At 37.8% G+C, this 13,626-nt stretch overlaps 1 protein-coding gene across 5 annotated transcripts in view; it reads right to left on the bottom strand.

Annotated features, from left to right (window-relative positions):
* The window catches only part of KLHL32 (kelch like family member 32), a 124,267-nt gene that overhangs the window by 61,993 nt on the left and 48,648 nt on the right, over positions 1-13,626 (bottom strand). For all 5 annotated transcript variants that reach the window (XM_057410820.1, XM_057410822.1, XM_057410823.1 and 2 more), the window contains exons 4-5: positions 9,441-9,548; positions 499-597 (exon numbers count right to left, since the gene is read on the bottom strand). In XM_057410820.1, the coding sequence (XP_057266803.1) occupies positions 499-597; positions 9,441-9,548 (207 nt within the window). The remainder of the gene's footprint in view (positions 1-498; positions 598-9,440; positions 9,549-13,626) is intronic.

The following is a 13,626-nucleotide window of genomic DNA, read 5'->3' as shown; positions in this document are numbered from 1 at the left end:
ATAATAACAGCTCTAATGTTGATAATATTATCAGAATTGGGGGGGGGGGGGGGGAGGTTAAGCATAAGGTGCCATTGTAATAAGGCCTACCTGTTCTGTGACAGGTAGTGCCCTTGAACCTGCATCGATATTCTGTTGTGAACAAGTATGTATCTGAATGCTTCACAATACACATGACTGCAGTAGGGAAACATTTAACATTTGGTAAACTGAGGCAGAAGAAAGTAAATTCTCTGGTAAAGGAGGAAATCAAACTCCCATGTGCATGATCAGTGGACCTTCCTTGTTTTCAGAACTCAAATGGACAAAATGGATGGGAAGAGAAAGCATCTGTCACAAACTGATCATCAATTACATTCGAAATTCACATCTCCTGAAATCCATTTACTGCCATTTAGGTTACACCAGGTATGGTACTACTACTCTCCTACTGAGATTAAACTTGAAACAAATGTTTACCAAACAGAAATGGCTGATAATAAGGCAGAGAAGCCTCACCTGAATGAGATAGTGAGAGCACAAACTGAGAAGCTCCAACAGCTGCAAATGACTCCCAGCTGCTAGGACATCCTGTATCACCCCTGGTTCCAAGAGGATCTGTAAAGAAGAAAATGGAAGGTTTGCCATGTAGAACTCAGAGTACATGTAGAAAATACTAACAGGCCTTTGTTATTTCAGACATTTAAGTTAACATAAAAGAACAGAAAGAACACAATTAAGCATATGGAGAGGTCTTTGCAGGATGGAGATGGAGTTCCCATCCTGCAAAGTTCACCTGAATTACCCAAAGGATTTTTAAGCAGATGGTCCTGTGAGAGTCCATAAACCACATTAACTGCTACATTTTTTAAAAGTAAATGCCTGTTATTTATTTATAAAGGAGAATTTTCAAAATAACACAACCTCCTTTTGTTATCCATATACCTGGATGCTTCCATATATACTGATGAATCACGTCAACAGAATTGACTCAGAAGCCTTCACTACTAATATTATTCATGCTTATAAAAATATATATAGACTAGGAACACCCTTCCCATTCTGCATGGTGCCACTTCCTAATTTTCCTAACCACTGTGTTCATTTTACAGAGCAAGGTTGTGATAGCACAGAGTGAGCATACTGCTGGGGAAGTGCCAGAAAGGGCTTAGAAACCAAGACCGATTATTCTGGCACTTACTCGCATGAAACTCCTACTCATTTCAATTAAAATCACGCGCAGGCACAGCCAGGATAATTGGGCCTCAGTGCCTGGTCTGCTGTCTCAAGGTCAGCTTGTTACAGCATCCCTTTCAGGACACAAAAGTCAACTTATCAGCAATCACATTACAAACTATCCAAACTAATGTTATATTTAAATACAAGTGGTGCAACATCCAAAAATCAGAAATGCATGAGTAAAATTAATTTTTCAAAGACAGTTTATTCAGTTTTATCCTTGTTGTACTTCGCCTGGCAACGCTGGTTTCACACCACATGAGGTCAGTCTCTCACTGCTCCACAGGGAAGTAAAGCTTTTTTTTTTTTTCCAGCTGCTTTCTCTTCTGCCCACACAATTTGGTTTAATCTCATGTATCATTTTATGTCTCAAATGCAGTGGAACAGGAAGGATGGCAAACAAAAGGGAAGACACTGCATCGTTTGCAATTAGACTGTTTTTGAGAGAAATTAAAATAAAAAAACCACACACAAGTATTCGCTTCCTCAAGCAAAACCACAAACTATCTTTAACATAATGGATATATTAGAAACAAGCAAGAAAGGATTGATTCTTTTTTATATCAAGAACTCATTTACATTGAGTCCTGTCAGTGTATGACATGCTTAAAGCTTGCGCAAATCACTATATATAGTCATACTAAGTTTTAAGTGAACATATATGTAATTTACATACAGTATAAAAGTTCTTTATCTAGTCAGAAAGACATGTAAGGATCTTAATGTAACCAAGAACCAAGGCCAGCAAAATCTGAGTTTTTGGCTGATGCTAATGAGGTTGCTATGCATGATGAGTGGCAGTTCAAATGGAAAGCTAGAGAGGATTTCAATTACAATAATATCTCCAAGAGGTATACTGAAAAAAAGAACAGCACTGTCAAATATTTTCAAGTGAGAATTCAAGGTCAGACTGATGAAACAGGCTGTTTTAGACCTTGCAGTGTTTGTTATTCAGATATCATTTACACTAAGGAAGTTGTCATCGGATGTCATATTACTTACTAACTGCCGGCCATCAGCTTAGCATTGTCAAAGACACAACATGAAAAGAACGAGAACCCTAAAGCAGACTACTATCTTAAAGGCACAGACAAACTATATTTAACTGTGATAATATTAATGTATTTTAAAGCTACACCAATCCATTTACAAATAATACCAGTAACATTATGAGAGGTAGGACAAGAGATGAGGAGGGTGACTGTTTACTAACTAGAGGTGTATTTGATTTGCACAAAGTCAGCAAAAGAAGTTCATTTCAAGGTGACAGACATTTCTTAGATGTTTTTCCACTTCTTACAGCTTTCCTATGCCCATGCAATATTTTTTCTGCTGAGATAACATACTCACCTTTGTCTTTCCCAAGATAACTGAGAAAAGTCTACTTTGTCTCTTCCTAAGACTTTCTGTTAAATGGAACTGAGTATTTACTCAATACACATTTATGTTTATGAATTAGCTCACCATCAGCAAAACGCATGCTGGGGAAACCCCCAAGAAAAAGAAAAGTAAGTAAAGATGGAAGAAAATACTGCAAGCCTCTTTTCTATCAAAACTGGGGTAATTAACAAGTATTCTACAGCTCTTATTTTCCATACATTAATCAATTACTTGATTTTTATTAATCACCAGCATAGCTGTTTATATGCTACATAGGCCAACCAGCTGAACTTTAACAGTAAATGCACATAAATACCTCCATATTCACACAAGTACACACAGTGACTGACTCTCCTGTTTGTCTAACCCTCAGAGAAATAGCTCTGAGGTCTTCACTGTGATACCTGCAGAAAATTAAGAAGAGGGAAAGCAAGATGTACTTTGGATTCACACTTTAAAAATTCATCACAAATTATTAATGTGCAAACTAGAGAGAGAGAAGCTTAATAATTTTCCCTACTCCATCCTTAACCCAAAGGTTACGAGGCATAATTATTAGGGCAGAAAGGATAATATGGAACCATCAACAACTTCAGATGAATTTTGCAATCTTCACCAGTGACGGATGTGCTTTGTATGACACATGCACTCTTCAGACCAGTTTCTCTGCTAGATTTATATTAAAACTAATTAGTGGCAATTCAGGTATTGCACCTGCCTGCGTCTTACAATCAGTCCTCTATTCAACCCTTATTTCTAAGGGTTAATTTTCATTACGCTCTCAGCTTCTCTCTGACCCATGAATGCTACCCAAGAAAATCAGCTTAACACCTCCCTGCATGCAATGGGCAGGACTTGCAGTTAGTCTGAGTAACTTACTTTCCCAAGCCACCGGGTCTGATAAGCTGTTTGTTTCCAAACTGATTTCCTTTGTCACGCTATTTTTAGCCTCCTTCACAATAACTGTTTTCAAACAGGAATCCTGTTCTTCAAGGCAGCCATTCTACCCCTCATCCTCCCAAAAACCCTTCAGATAGCATGCACTAAATCCAGTTCACTCCCTCTTGTGGTCAAATCCATAGACTAAGGGATAGAAAGGATGGAAAAATGCAGTAATTTGGTGTTTCTTTCCGAGGGAGAAGGTGAAGTCCAGATTAACTATCACCTCTATTAAGTTTCATAAGTTTTCTATCTAGAAAAAATAATTAGATTATTTAATCTATTCCCTGTATATTGCAGGGCATTATATTTCATCCAGACACTTTTAAAGACACTAAGCTAAAGCTACTTTAGGCCCAAGGAGGATAAACTGTGTGCCCAAAGATGGACTAACAGAGGAGGTACTTCTATCACCTTCATTACAGCTATTCATTTAAACACCTCTATTTCCTTCTCAGCTGTCTGGGGGGCCATGGAATAAGTGAGGTTGTGGCATGATTCATATTAAAAATAAACTTGCATTATGTTATGACAGTTAAGAAAATATGTATTGTCATGTCAGAAAGTTCTAGAAAGTAAACCCTATGGAATTTAACACAGAAAGAAGAAAAAAGAAAAATCTAAAATTCCTGCCAGTCTGATGCAAAAGAAAATTTCTTCCCGACTCCACTTGCAGTGATCAGCATTTCCAATGAGACAGGCATCTAAGAAAAGTACCACTTGTTTTTCCCTGCTGGAGACCATCCTGTGTGCTTCAGAGCAATCAAAAAAAACCCCTAACTTTTCTTTTAGAGCAATTTAAACTGAATTTCACTGGCAACCAGTTAGCACTTCTGCCCATCTCCCTGTTTATTTGGCTTCAGTGGAATCCTGAGTTCCTTGCACATTGAGAAGTGTTGCTTCAGGGAAGTGTGAGCAGGGGAAGAATGTTCTAGTCTGCTGCAGGCAACTGCCCAAAGCCCTGACTTGTAATGTTTGATAGCACTTGCCATAAAATCCAGATGTCTCATTAGTTACTACCAGAAGGAATCCTGAAAAGCATTTCTTTGATATGTCATAATATTTTTCCAGAAAACTAAATGAAAACCTGTATTAAATGCACAGCATATAAATCATAGAATATCTTGAGTTCAAAGGCACCCTTGGGGATTATAGAGTCCTTGCAGGACTACCTAAAACTAAACCATACAGCTAAGAGCATTGTCCAGATACTCCCCGAACTAACAGGTTTAGTGCCATGACCACTTCCCTGGGGAGGCTGCCTCTCTGATTCTTTCTTTTCAGCTTTGGTAATTTAGAATAATTTTCTAACTTTAAGAAAACAATCTCTATTAGTAAAGAAGCAAAATATTATGGTTTAGAAAAAGAGAGACCATCCAGGACTTGGTCAGAACTTGGTATTAAGCCCTAATAAAGCTGTTGGTTTGCTGTGTTTGTCTGTAGAAAGTTATTTTTCCCAAAAGAATTTCCTGTCATTGATATAACAAACGAAAGCAATTACTTGCTTTTGTAATGCATTTTGAGGTCCTCAAATAAAATTCTAGCTAAATGCAAAATATTTCTATTACTATAAGGACATATGATAAAATATAATTACAAAGAAGAAAAGTTCAAGTCAGCGAAACATTTCAGTATACACAGGACCCCGACTGTGTATTTTTATTTTTGTTGAATTAGGATCATTATCATCTACTGCAAATTAAATCCAGTGTTCTTGCACAGTTCTTCCTTGAAACTATGACGCAGTGCCTGTCAGCTGATTCCAACAATGGTTAGCACTTAGATTTTGCATATGTATATGAGATCAACATAAATTATGTAGTTTGCTGGACCTAAATTTGAGGAGGAATTCAAAGGCTCATCTAAACTCAGAAGGCTCAAAATTTCAGTTTGAACTACTTAGTCCCCCAACACAAAGTTTATAAAAGCCTGTTTTCTGCACTGAAACTTTTTAGATGCCTGAAGGTTTTCCTTTGATCAAAAGCACCTTTTCTTACAATGATGAGCGACTTACCACCCAACTACACTGACCTACTTAGGGCCTACCCCATTCCTCCAAATTAGATTTTCTCTCTTGGAAACAGAAAAGCTAAAACCCCCTAAAAACAGTCAAAATGAGCAGGTAAGAGTGTCCACAACACTCTAAGCCAGTGGTTAAGACTTATTTTGACAGAAGGAATTGTGAGGTCTAAACTTTTCACCAAGAACTGTTTCTCTATATTAATAATGTAAAACATATAGCTCTGTATTGACTGTACATCATCCATCTCCCTTCCAATACATATCTGACACCTGCAAAATACCCCTGTGAGAAGGAAGGGTGAGCAATCTAGTCACTGAGAATCTGGCCTAGTGTCACTGCTGTCAATTGTAAAGTAAGAGAATGACCTTAAACCCCTTTTATGAAGAAAGGATATGCCAACTACAACAGGTAAAGAGTCAACTATGACAGGAAAAGAGTTGTGTCTCTGAGTATCAAATATGAGGATTATGTGGTAAAATGCCTATAGCCAAGAGGGAATGTATTTATGATATTTTTTCATTATTAGAGTACTACCGAGAGCCTACACACATAGAACAAAACCAAGTTCTGCTGCTATTCCTTTTATTACTTAGTATTTATTTCCATGCTAACATTTAATTCTTCTTAATGATTAGGGACCATAGTACTGGCTCAATTCAGTTGAATTACGATATTAATTATATTTAACTTGAGCTTTACAACAACATTTTCTTCTGTTGGACAATCAATTTTCCCTTAAAAGCAAAATATTTCCAGCAGTAATTATGGTAACGCACTGTCTGCATAAGCAGACAGGAAGATGAAGTTTGTATTTTCAGTCCTCAAAACCAAAAAAAAAAAACCAAGCAAGGATGGCCGTCTCATTTCAGATTGCAATGTCATACTAAAAATTACATTTCTTCATTTTAATAACTAAAAAACTGCAGGCATCCAAAATTGCCATCATGCAATATGAAGTATTTCCACCAGATGTCTCCAATAGATTATTTTACATAGAAAGTTATATTTGAGCTACTACACTTCAAACTGGATGCAAGTTTAGCAAAGTATTAAAGAAATAAAGAGAAGCAAGTTCAAACTGAGTATTTATCTTGTTAGACATGGATACCTGTTGTATTTTAAACCCAGCTGGTAACTCAGCACCACAGCCGTTCAACTCACTCCCTTCTTCTTCCCCTCCCTACTCCAGACGGGATTGGGAGAAGAATCAAAAGAATGCAAACCCCATGGGTTGAGATAAGAACAATCCAATAAATAAATAAAGTACAATATAATACTACTACTGCTACTAATGATGATGACGATAAGGGAAATAACAAGGGGAGAGAATAGTAAACTAAAAGGGTAAGGGGTTAAAAAAAAACAAAAACCAATAAACACAAGTGATGCGCAGTACAATTGCTCACCACCTGCCAACTGATACCCAAGCCAACCCAAGCAGCGATCTGCCCTTCCAGGTGACTTGCCCCAGTTTATGTACTGGGCATAATGTCTGTGGTGTGGAATATCCATTTGGCTACTTTGGGTCAGGTGATCTGTCTCTGCTTCCTCCCAGTTTCCACTCCTCACTGGCAGAGCATGAGAGTCAGAAAGTCCTTGATCAGAGTAAACATTACTTAGCAACAACTAAAACATCGGTGTGCTATCAGCATTGTTCTTAGACTAAAGCCAAAACACAGCACTGTACCAGCTACTAGGAAGGAGGAAAAAAATAACTGTTAGAGCTGAAACCAGGACAAGATCTTAGGACTGGCATTAAAATGTTGTCAGTTCCAGAGCATTATCTAAAAAGAAATCCACTTTTGGGATGAAGATTTTGTCCAAACATGTTAAAAATAGACACATCAGATCATGTCTTGATACCTACATTTTGAGAGTAATATCAGGTTGTAATTGGCATAAGTGAGGTTTGGGTTAACAAGAAATAGTTTCTGCTTCTTACATCAGAAAGAGTTCACAGACTCAAACTAAAGGCAACTGTTTTCAGAACTCTGATGTAAGCATGCAGTAATCAATTATTTATCAATAACATTTGTGGATTACTCCCACTCACTTACCTTGAAACATTCACCCAGATTCTGTCAGCCTGAGTCAGTACGTAAGCAATTCTCACCACATATAAAACCAGTGCCAGAAGAGAATTTTAAGGACAACGGAAAATTTGACACTGCAAATTCTAAGACCTGCATATCACTGAGATATGCTTCAAAAGCATCTTTATGAGAGAAGTACTACAGAATCCTTCCCATTTCTCTGGGCTTCAAAGTAGCACTTGGTGTATCTGATAGGACAGTGCAAACTTTCCCTTATAATCACTTACATATATGAGCAACTGTACATACATGCAGATCTATATTTAACTCAAGGAGCACACTCATTTATTCAAAGTAGATTATACCTGAAAATGAAAGACTCCAAAGTCTCTAAAGGATTGAAGGCACATATTTACTAGTGAGCTGAGGATACTGTCCTGAAAGCAACATGGGGTGAATTCCTGGCTTAATAAAAGCCAAACCCATCCTTTCAAGGTTCTCAACCTATTTTGCACAGGTTAATTAGGTTTTGAATTTGGCTGAATGACAGGGAAGTACACCTCTATTCACAGCAGACAGGATGGGTGAGACAGAAATCAATTACAATCCATCTTCTCAAAAGATACTTCCATTTAGCAACAAGAATTCCCTCTTCAGAATAATTGACCTATCAAAACTTTCAAGTGGAAAAAACAAAAAGCATACCAATGACAAGTCATGCACTGAGATCTGCAGCCTATTCAGTAATATAGCATGATATCTCTGTCTCTCATTTATATCAAAGAAATCTTTGAATAAGTGATCTGCATAACAGCAGAAAAACGGAAATTTCAAGTGCTAATCTCTAAGGCCAATGCTAAAGTATAACTGTTGCATGGGATGGTGAAAAAAAGTAGCTCCTTTAAGACAGGGAAAAAAAAAAAGTGTCTTCCTTATTTCTATCTAATTCCCTTTGAAAAATGATAAGGCCACATACTCAATCCACAGTATGGAAGCAGATGCCTTAAAGCTGTACAATCCAGCAACTCTTCCAGGGTAACATAATATAGATTTAACCTTTCCATTTCAAAATTAGATAATAAATAAATATCCATCAATGGATTCAGTTGTTGTAGCAATATTTCCAGAAATAGTTTGGTTATCTAGAATTTTAGAGTCCGAAGCAAAAGTAGCTCAATGTTCTGAACTCACTATCTACGAACTCTGAACTGAGATGAAGTCACAGAGCAACACTGTCCAAGCGTGCAGTGCAGAGATATAGCAGATCATATATACATCTGTTTCTTTTGGTGGGGTATCAGAGAGAGGAGGAGAACCGCTTTGCATTTCCTAAGGTAACATGATACCTAACCTGCTATCATAAAAAAATGCTACAATAAACACGCACAGTACCTATAAGCATTTACAAAGATTTTTAGACTGCATCTGTCCAGAGAGTAAGACTACTTTTCCCCTTAATTATATAATTTGTCAAACACAGTAGAGTTTATAAATATTTATTAGAAAATCACCAAGGGTATTTTCCCTTTCTGTCCATGTAATTTAGCATGCAGAATCAATCCACATTAACGTTTTATGAACAGCCCAGCCACCATAAAAGGGACATACAAGTCCTACATGGTTCACTAGCTGGCGACAATGCACATAAACAGTGTTTTATTAGATAATCCCTCTAAATAACAACAAAGAAATCAAGCCAACAAACAGTATATGAAAAGTAATATCTTAAATCAAAAGACCTTGTACTGAACAGCATACAATTTCTAGTACTTCTGTAAAGGTCATATTCAGTTTTTATTGCAGTTTGCTTTAATTTTTGTCTCTTCATTTGAAGAGCTGTACAATACCTGTCCAGTATATGCAAAGTCCAGGGCTTGTTTTAAACCAAGGCTTGTGACACCATGCAAATTCACCTCATCAGCTTCACTTTCAACCATGCAGAGACTGAACATTGCCTATGGAAAGAAAAGAAATGTTACTAAACATTAAAAACCAATGCCCATTCAGGATACCAGAAGAGAAGTATTGATTTTTCCACCTCCGCTAACCTTTATTTGTCCTTGGATAGAATTCTAAATAGCAGCAGACTTGCAAGTTAGAATGAAATCCATAACAAGTTTTGAATACTAAGCCCATAGCAATCAATCTTGCAACCAAGTCCTTTAAACAATAAGGAAATACGAAAACTAATTGTGGAAAATCTGAAACAAATCCTTTTGGTCCATGTATATTAACTAAGTAATTCAGGTGAAATCAATAGGAACAGTCACACAGTAAGGTATCATTCGATAAAAAATGACTGGACTTAATACAAGCACCACTAGAAATAATACTTAGGTTTAATGTCATATGTAGGAAGGAACAATAAGCCCTACTGCACAATTACTTTTATGACAAGGGGTGGTTATTACAGCATCTTTTATAAACAATCATTTCCAAATAATTGTCTCAGACCAGAATGTGAATAATACTCAAGTTATTGAATGAGAAGGATGGATGGAGATGCAGTCACCTAAATTTACAAGCTCCTCTTACTTGTTACTGCCCCAGTTTCTCAGATCATAGACAAGGTGCTATGGAACTTCTCTGAAAATAACATCGAGGAGAGACACAGTCCTTTTCACCTTGTCTTACCTCCCAGATCATCAGTCTTCGGTGCCCTCCTGGACTGAAGCAACCCTACTCAATCTCTAGATCCTCATTGCAATTTTTTTTCTTCCTGTCTCTGATAAACTTAGATGGCTGGTTTTGCCCTTTGCTCTTTCCTCTCAGCCTGCATTCCTGCTGCAGTACCCCTATTTATCACTCCTTCCTTCCTCTTATCAGTCCTTTTCTCCATTCTTTGCCACTTTCCCACACAGTTTTTAACAAAATATACCACTCACAGTCTTTAGACAGTAAACTGTGAACAAACAAACTGAACAGTTCTACCATCTGTCATGAGTAAAGAGTCTAAACTTATCCCCAGTAGGTTTTGTGCCAAACTTAATGCCTCTATGGAGGCGACCAAACTTTACCTTGGAGATCTCTCATAAAGAAACACTTCTTATGAACATACCCTCTGTCTCTACTCTGACTGATACCTGCAGAAACTGAAGCAGCCAACAAGCACACTGGATTTCATATGTAAAGCCTGTACACTGAGCCCTGCTGAATTTAAAGGAAAAAAAAAAAAATAAGCCCTAATCCCTCTAACAGTTTAGCACATAGCATCCACCTAGACCCAGGTGACTTTTTTAAAGAACCAAGTGTTTCCTGCAAAAGGTAATTTCTTCTGAAAATGCTATTATCTTCATCATTAAAACACCATAATTTTATAATAAACCTGTTGCCTGGAAATCATCCAGTATAAGCAAAAGTGACATTTATCACACAGTTGCTCCTTGTATTTTTGCAATTTCTATTTCAGCAAAGTGGTATCAGGTCTTCTTCCAAACTGTCAACAGAACAGAAGCTTCAAATAGTTTAAAAGATTTATCAAAAAAAAAAAAAAACCACGCAAAACTCATGAAATATACCTAGATAGGAAGAAAAAAAAATCTAGCAAGCTCAGGCAGTTTTCTAATTCTATTAAAAATGTAACCAGAGTTGGACATTGCATTGTCATTTAGATGTATCAAAGGGGCTCTAAGAGGTACCATGAGGCTCCAGGGCTTGTCAGAAGCTGCAAGGTACTACCAGCCACCTGCTCCTTGCAAAAGCAGACCTATGGAATAGACAAGCTTCGCTTCTCAGAATTTCAATGCTAAATTAACTTTCTGGCTAATATTCCATTCACACACCAAAGCATGAATAAAGAATGTGAAGTCTCAAAGCAACACCTGTCTACATAGGGGCAGATCTGCACACCTTCCGTATACTTAGTTCCATCACAGACTGCCTGGAGTAAGGCTGGAAATGCTCAGTGATACAAGATCCTGCATGCTCTGCATTCTCTGACTGTGCTGCAGCAACTGTCTGTACACTACCTATTGGTACACAGGAATCAGCCAGACAGAGTGGTTACTAATAACGTTTCCATACTGATCAGGGGCTGATGTCCCATACTATCAGTTAAGCTCACAGATACAAAGAAACAACCTGATCTGTAGACCACAAATCACTTCTGTGAAGAACTGGCAGACTTACTAACTTTACCTTAGGAGGCTTTGTTTACTATTCCTCTATTGTACCACTGAGACTCCAGCATAAGCTTACACAGGGTTTATTACTATACCTAACTTAGTAAACTCAGCAGGCTCAGGCCGCTGTCACTGTAATCATCCATGGTGTTTGACAAACAGAGCCTCCAGCATGGCTTTGACTTGCTGCCAATTAGCACTCTCCTACGGAATGCCTAAGCCATAGCCCACTATGGTTCAGGGGATAACTCGAGCAATGGCTGTTCCCAATAAACAACATGGATGAAGCCAACCTGTTTGCACAAAGGTTTTGCCACATGGGCATGAGCCATGCTGTGCAAATCACTCCTGGGGCCAGAAAACCCTTTATCCATCTTATTTGCTAGTACAGGCATAGTCTAATAGTGCAATGGGCTATCACATTTGTAAGACAATGGCTTTGTGTGCCATATGCTATATGGAATTAATTTTGTCTCATACTATCCTCTGAGTATTCTGTGGAAGTTTTTGATAATGTGCATGAGCTACATTGTTTTTTTCCAGGGGGCAGGTGCAAGGCCAAAGAAGACGATCGAAAGATAACATCTGCAATGGTCCTCAGCCAGTTCACTTTCAGCTGACCTGGATTAGCCTCCAGGAAAGCAGTCTCCCACACAGATGAACCTAGTACTGCTCAGTGATCCACACTGCCTTCACCAGCAGGCAAATTTGCTATTCAGCCTGGTGGTTTAAAGGTTTAATCCAGCATGAAAAAGGCTGTTCAATCATGGGCAGAACTCAGTCTTTAGTTTGTGCTGCTGTACTTGCCTATTGTAGTTTTAACTGTAGAAACATGTGCATCATTTAATTCTGGCTTGAGACTTCACCAATACCTGTAGAATGAGTTACACTTGGACTGTCAAACTCCAATTTCAGATGCATCTCTGAAAGTGCTCTGAGGTTTTCTGAGCTTAAATAGATCCATCAGTCATGCTTTTAATGCAAGGCTAGTAGTCTATTTTCCCCTTGGGTATGTTAAAGCAATAAGATAAACATTTTAATGGATATATTCCATTTGTGGAATATATCTTGTTTAAGCCACAAATTAGGATGGACTCATTTTTGTGGGGCAGGCAGACACTTCATTAGTTGTAAAAAAGAGGTGGAAGGAAGGAAGGAAGGAATAAAAATAAATAACTCTCAGACTCTTGAAAGTTTGACTTCAGAGTAACATGGCAAGTAGGTGGGCATATAACAGACAGAACACTTACATGCAGTTTCACTACTTTGCCCCCAGCAGCCAAAGGCACCTTTATAAAATGGTTTCTTCTGCAAACACAGGACACAAGAGACAGCAAAAGCTCATAACTGAATGGCACATAACAATAGGGTGACTACACTAAAATGTGACCAGATCTGATATTACAGGGCAGAACAGCCTGAGTAAAATATGTTTAGCACAGTCACTGGGTCTAACTTCCCTTGCTCAGCTTCTGCTATTACTTACCTTTCAAAAAAAACAATGCAAGACAGGTACAAAATACCACCAAATCAGAATAATATCTTACTGTTAAAATAAGTACAATTAGATAAAAAAAAGTTTAGATAGATTTTATCACTCAGACAGCACTGCAGCAACCTGTACAGACTCCTTCACAACATACAACCTCAAGAACAGACAGCAGGGTCACAGAAACACAAGATGATATTCAAAATCCCCAAAATAAAAATTGCTCACTCTCACAATGGTGAGGTACAAAATAGCTCCTTGCCTTTGAGTCATTTTCTTTCTTACTCAGATGTTCCATACCCATGAGAGTAATGAGTTTGTCCTCATTTTTACACATCAATCTTACAGCCATGTCAGGCATAGCAATCAGTAAGTCATGACAAAACAACCAAGCTGTATGGTATTTTACACAAGTAAACTCCT

The sequence above is a fragment of the Pezoporus wallicus genome, unplaced genomic scaffold (assembly GCF_028554395.1).
Source record: "Pezoporus wallicus isolate ANWC-B61680 ecotype Strahan unplaced genomic scaffold, APGP_CSIRO_Pwel_v1 contig_747, whole genome shotgun sequence".
NCBI lineage: Eukaryota > Metazoa > Chordata > Aves > Psittaciformes > Psittacidae > Pezoporus > Pezoporus wallicus.
This window is presented reverse-complemented; position numbering and strand designations above follow the sequence as displayed.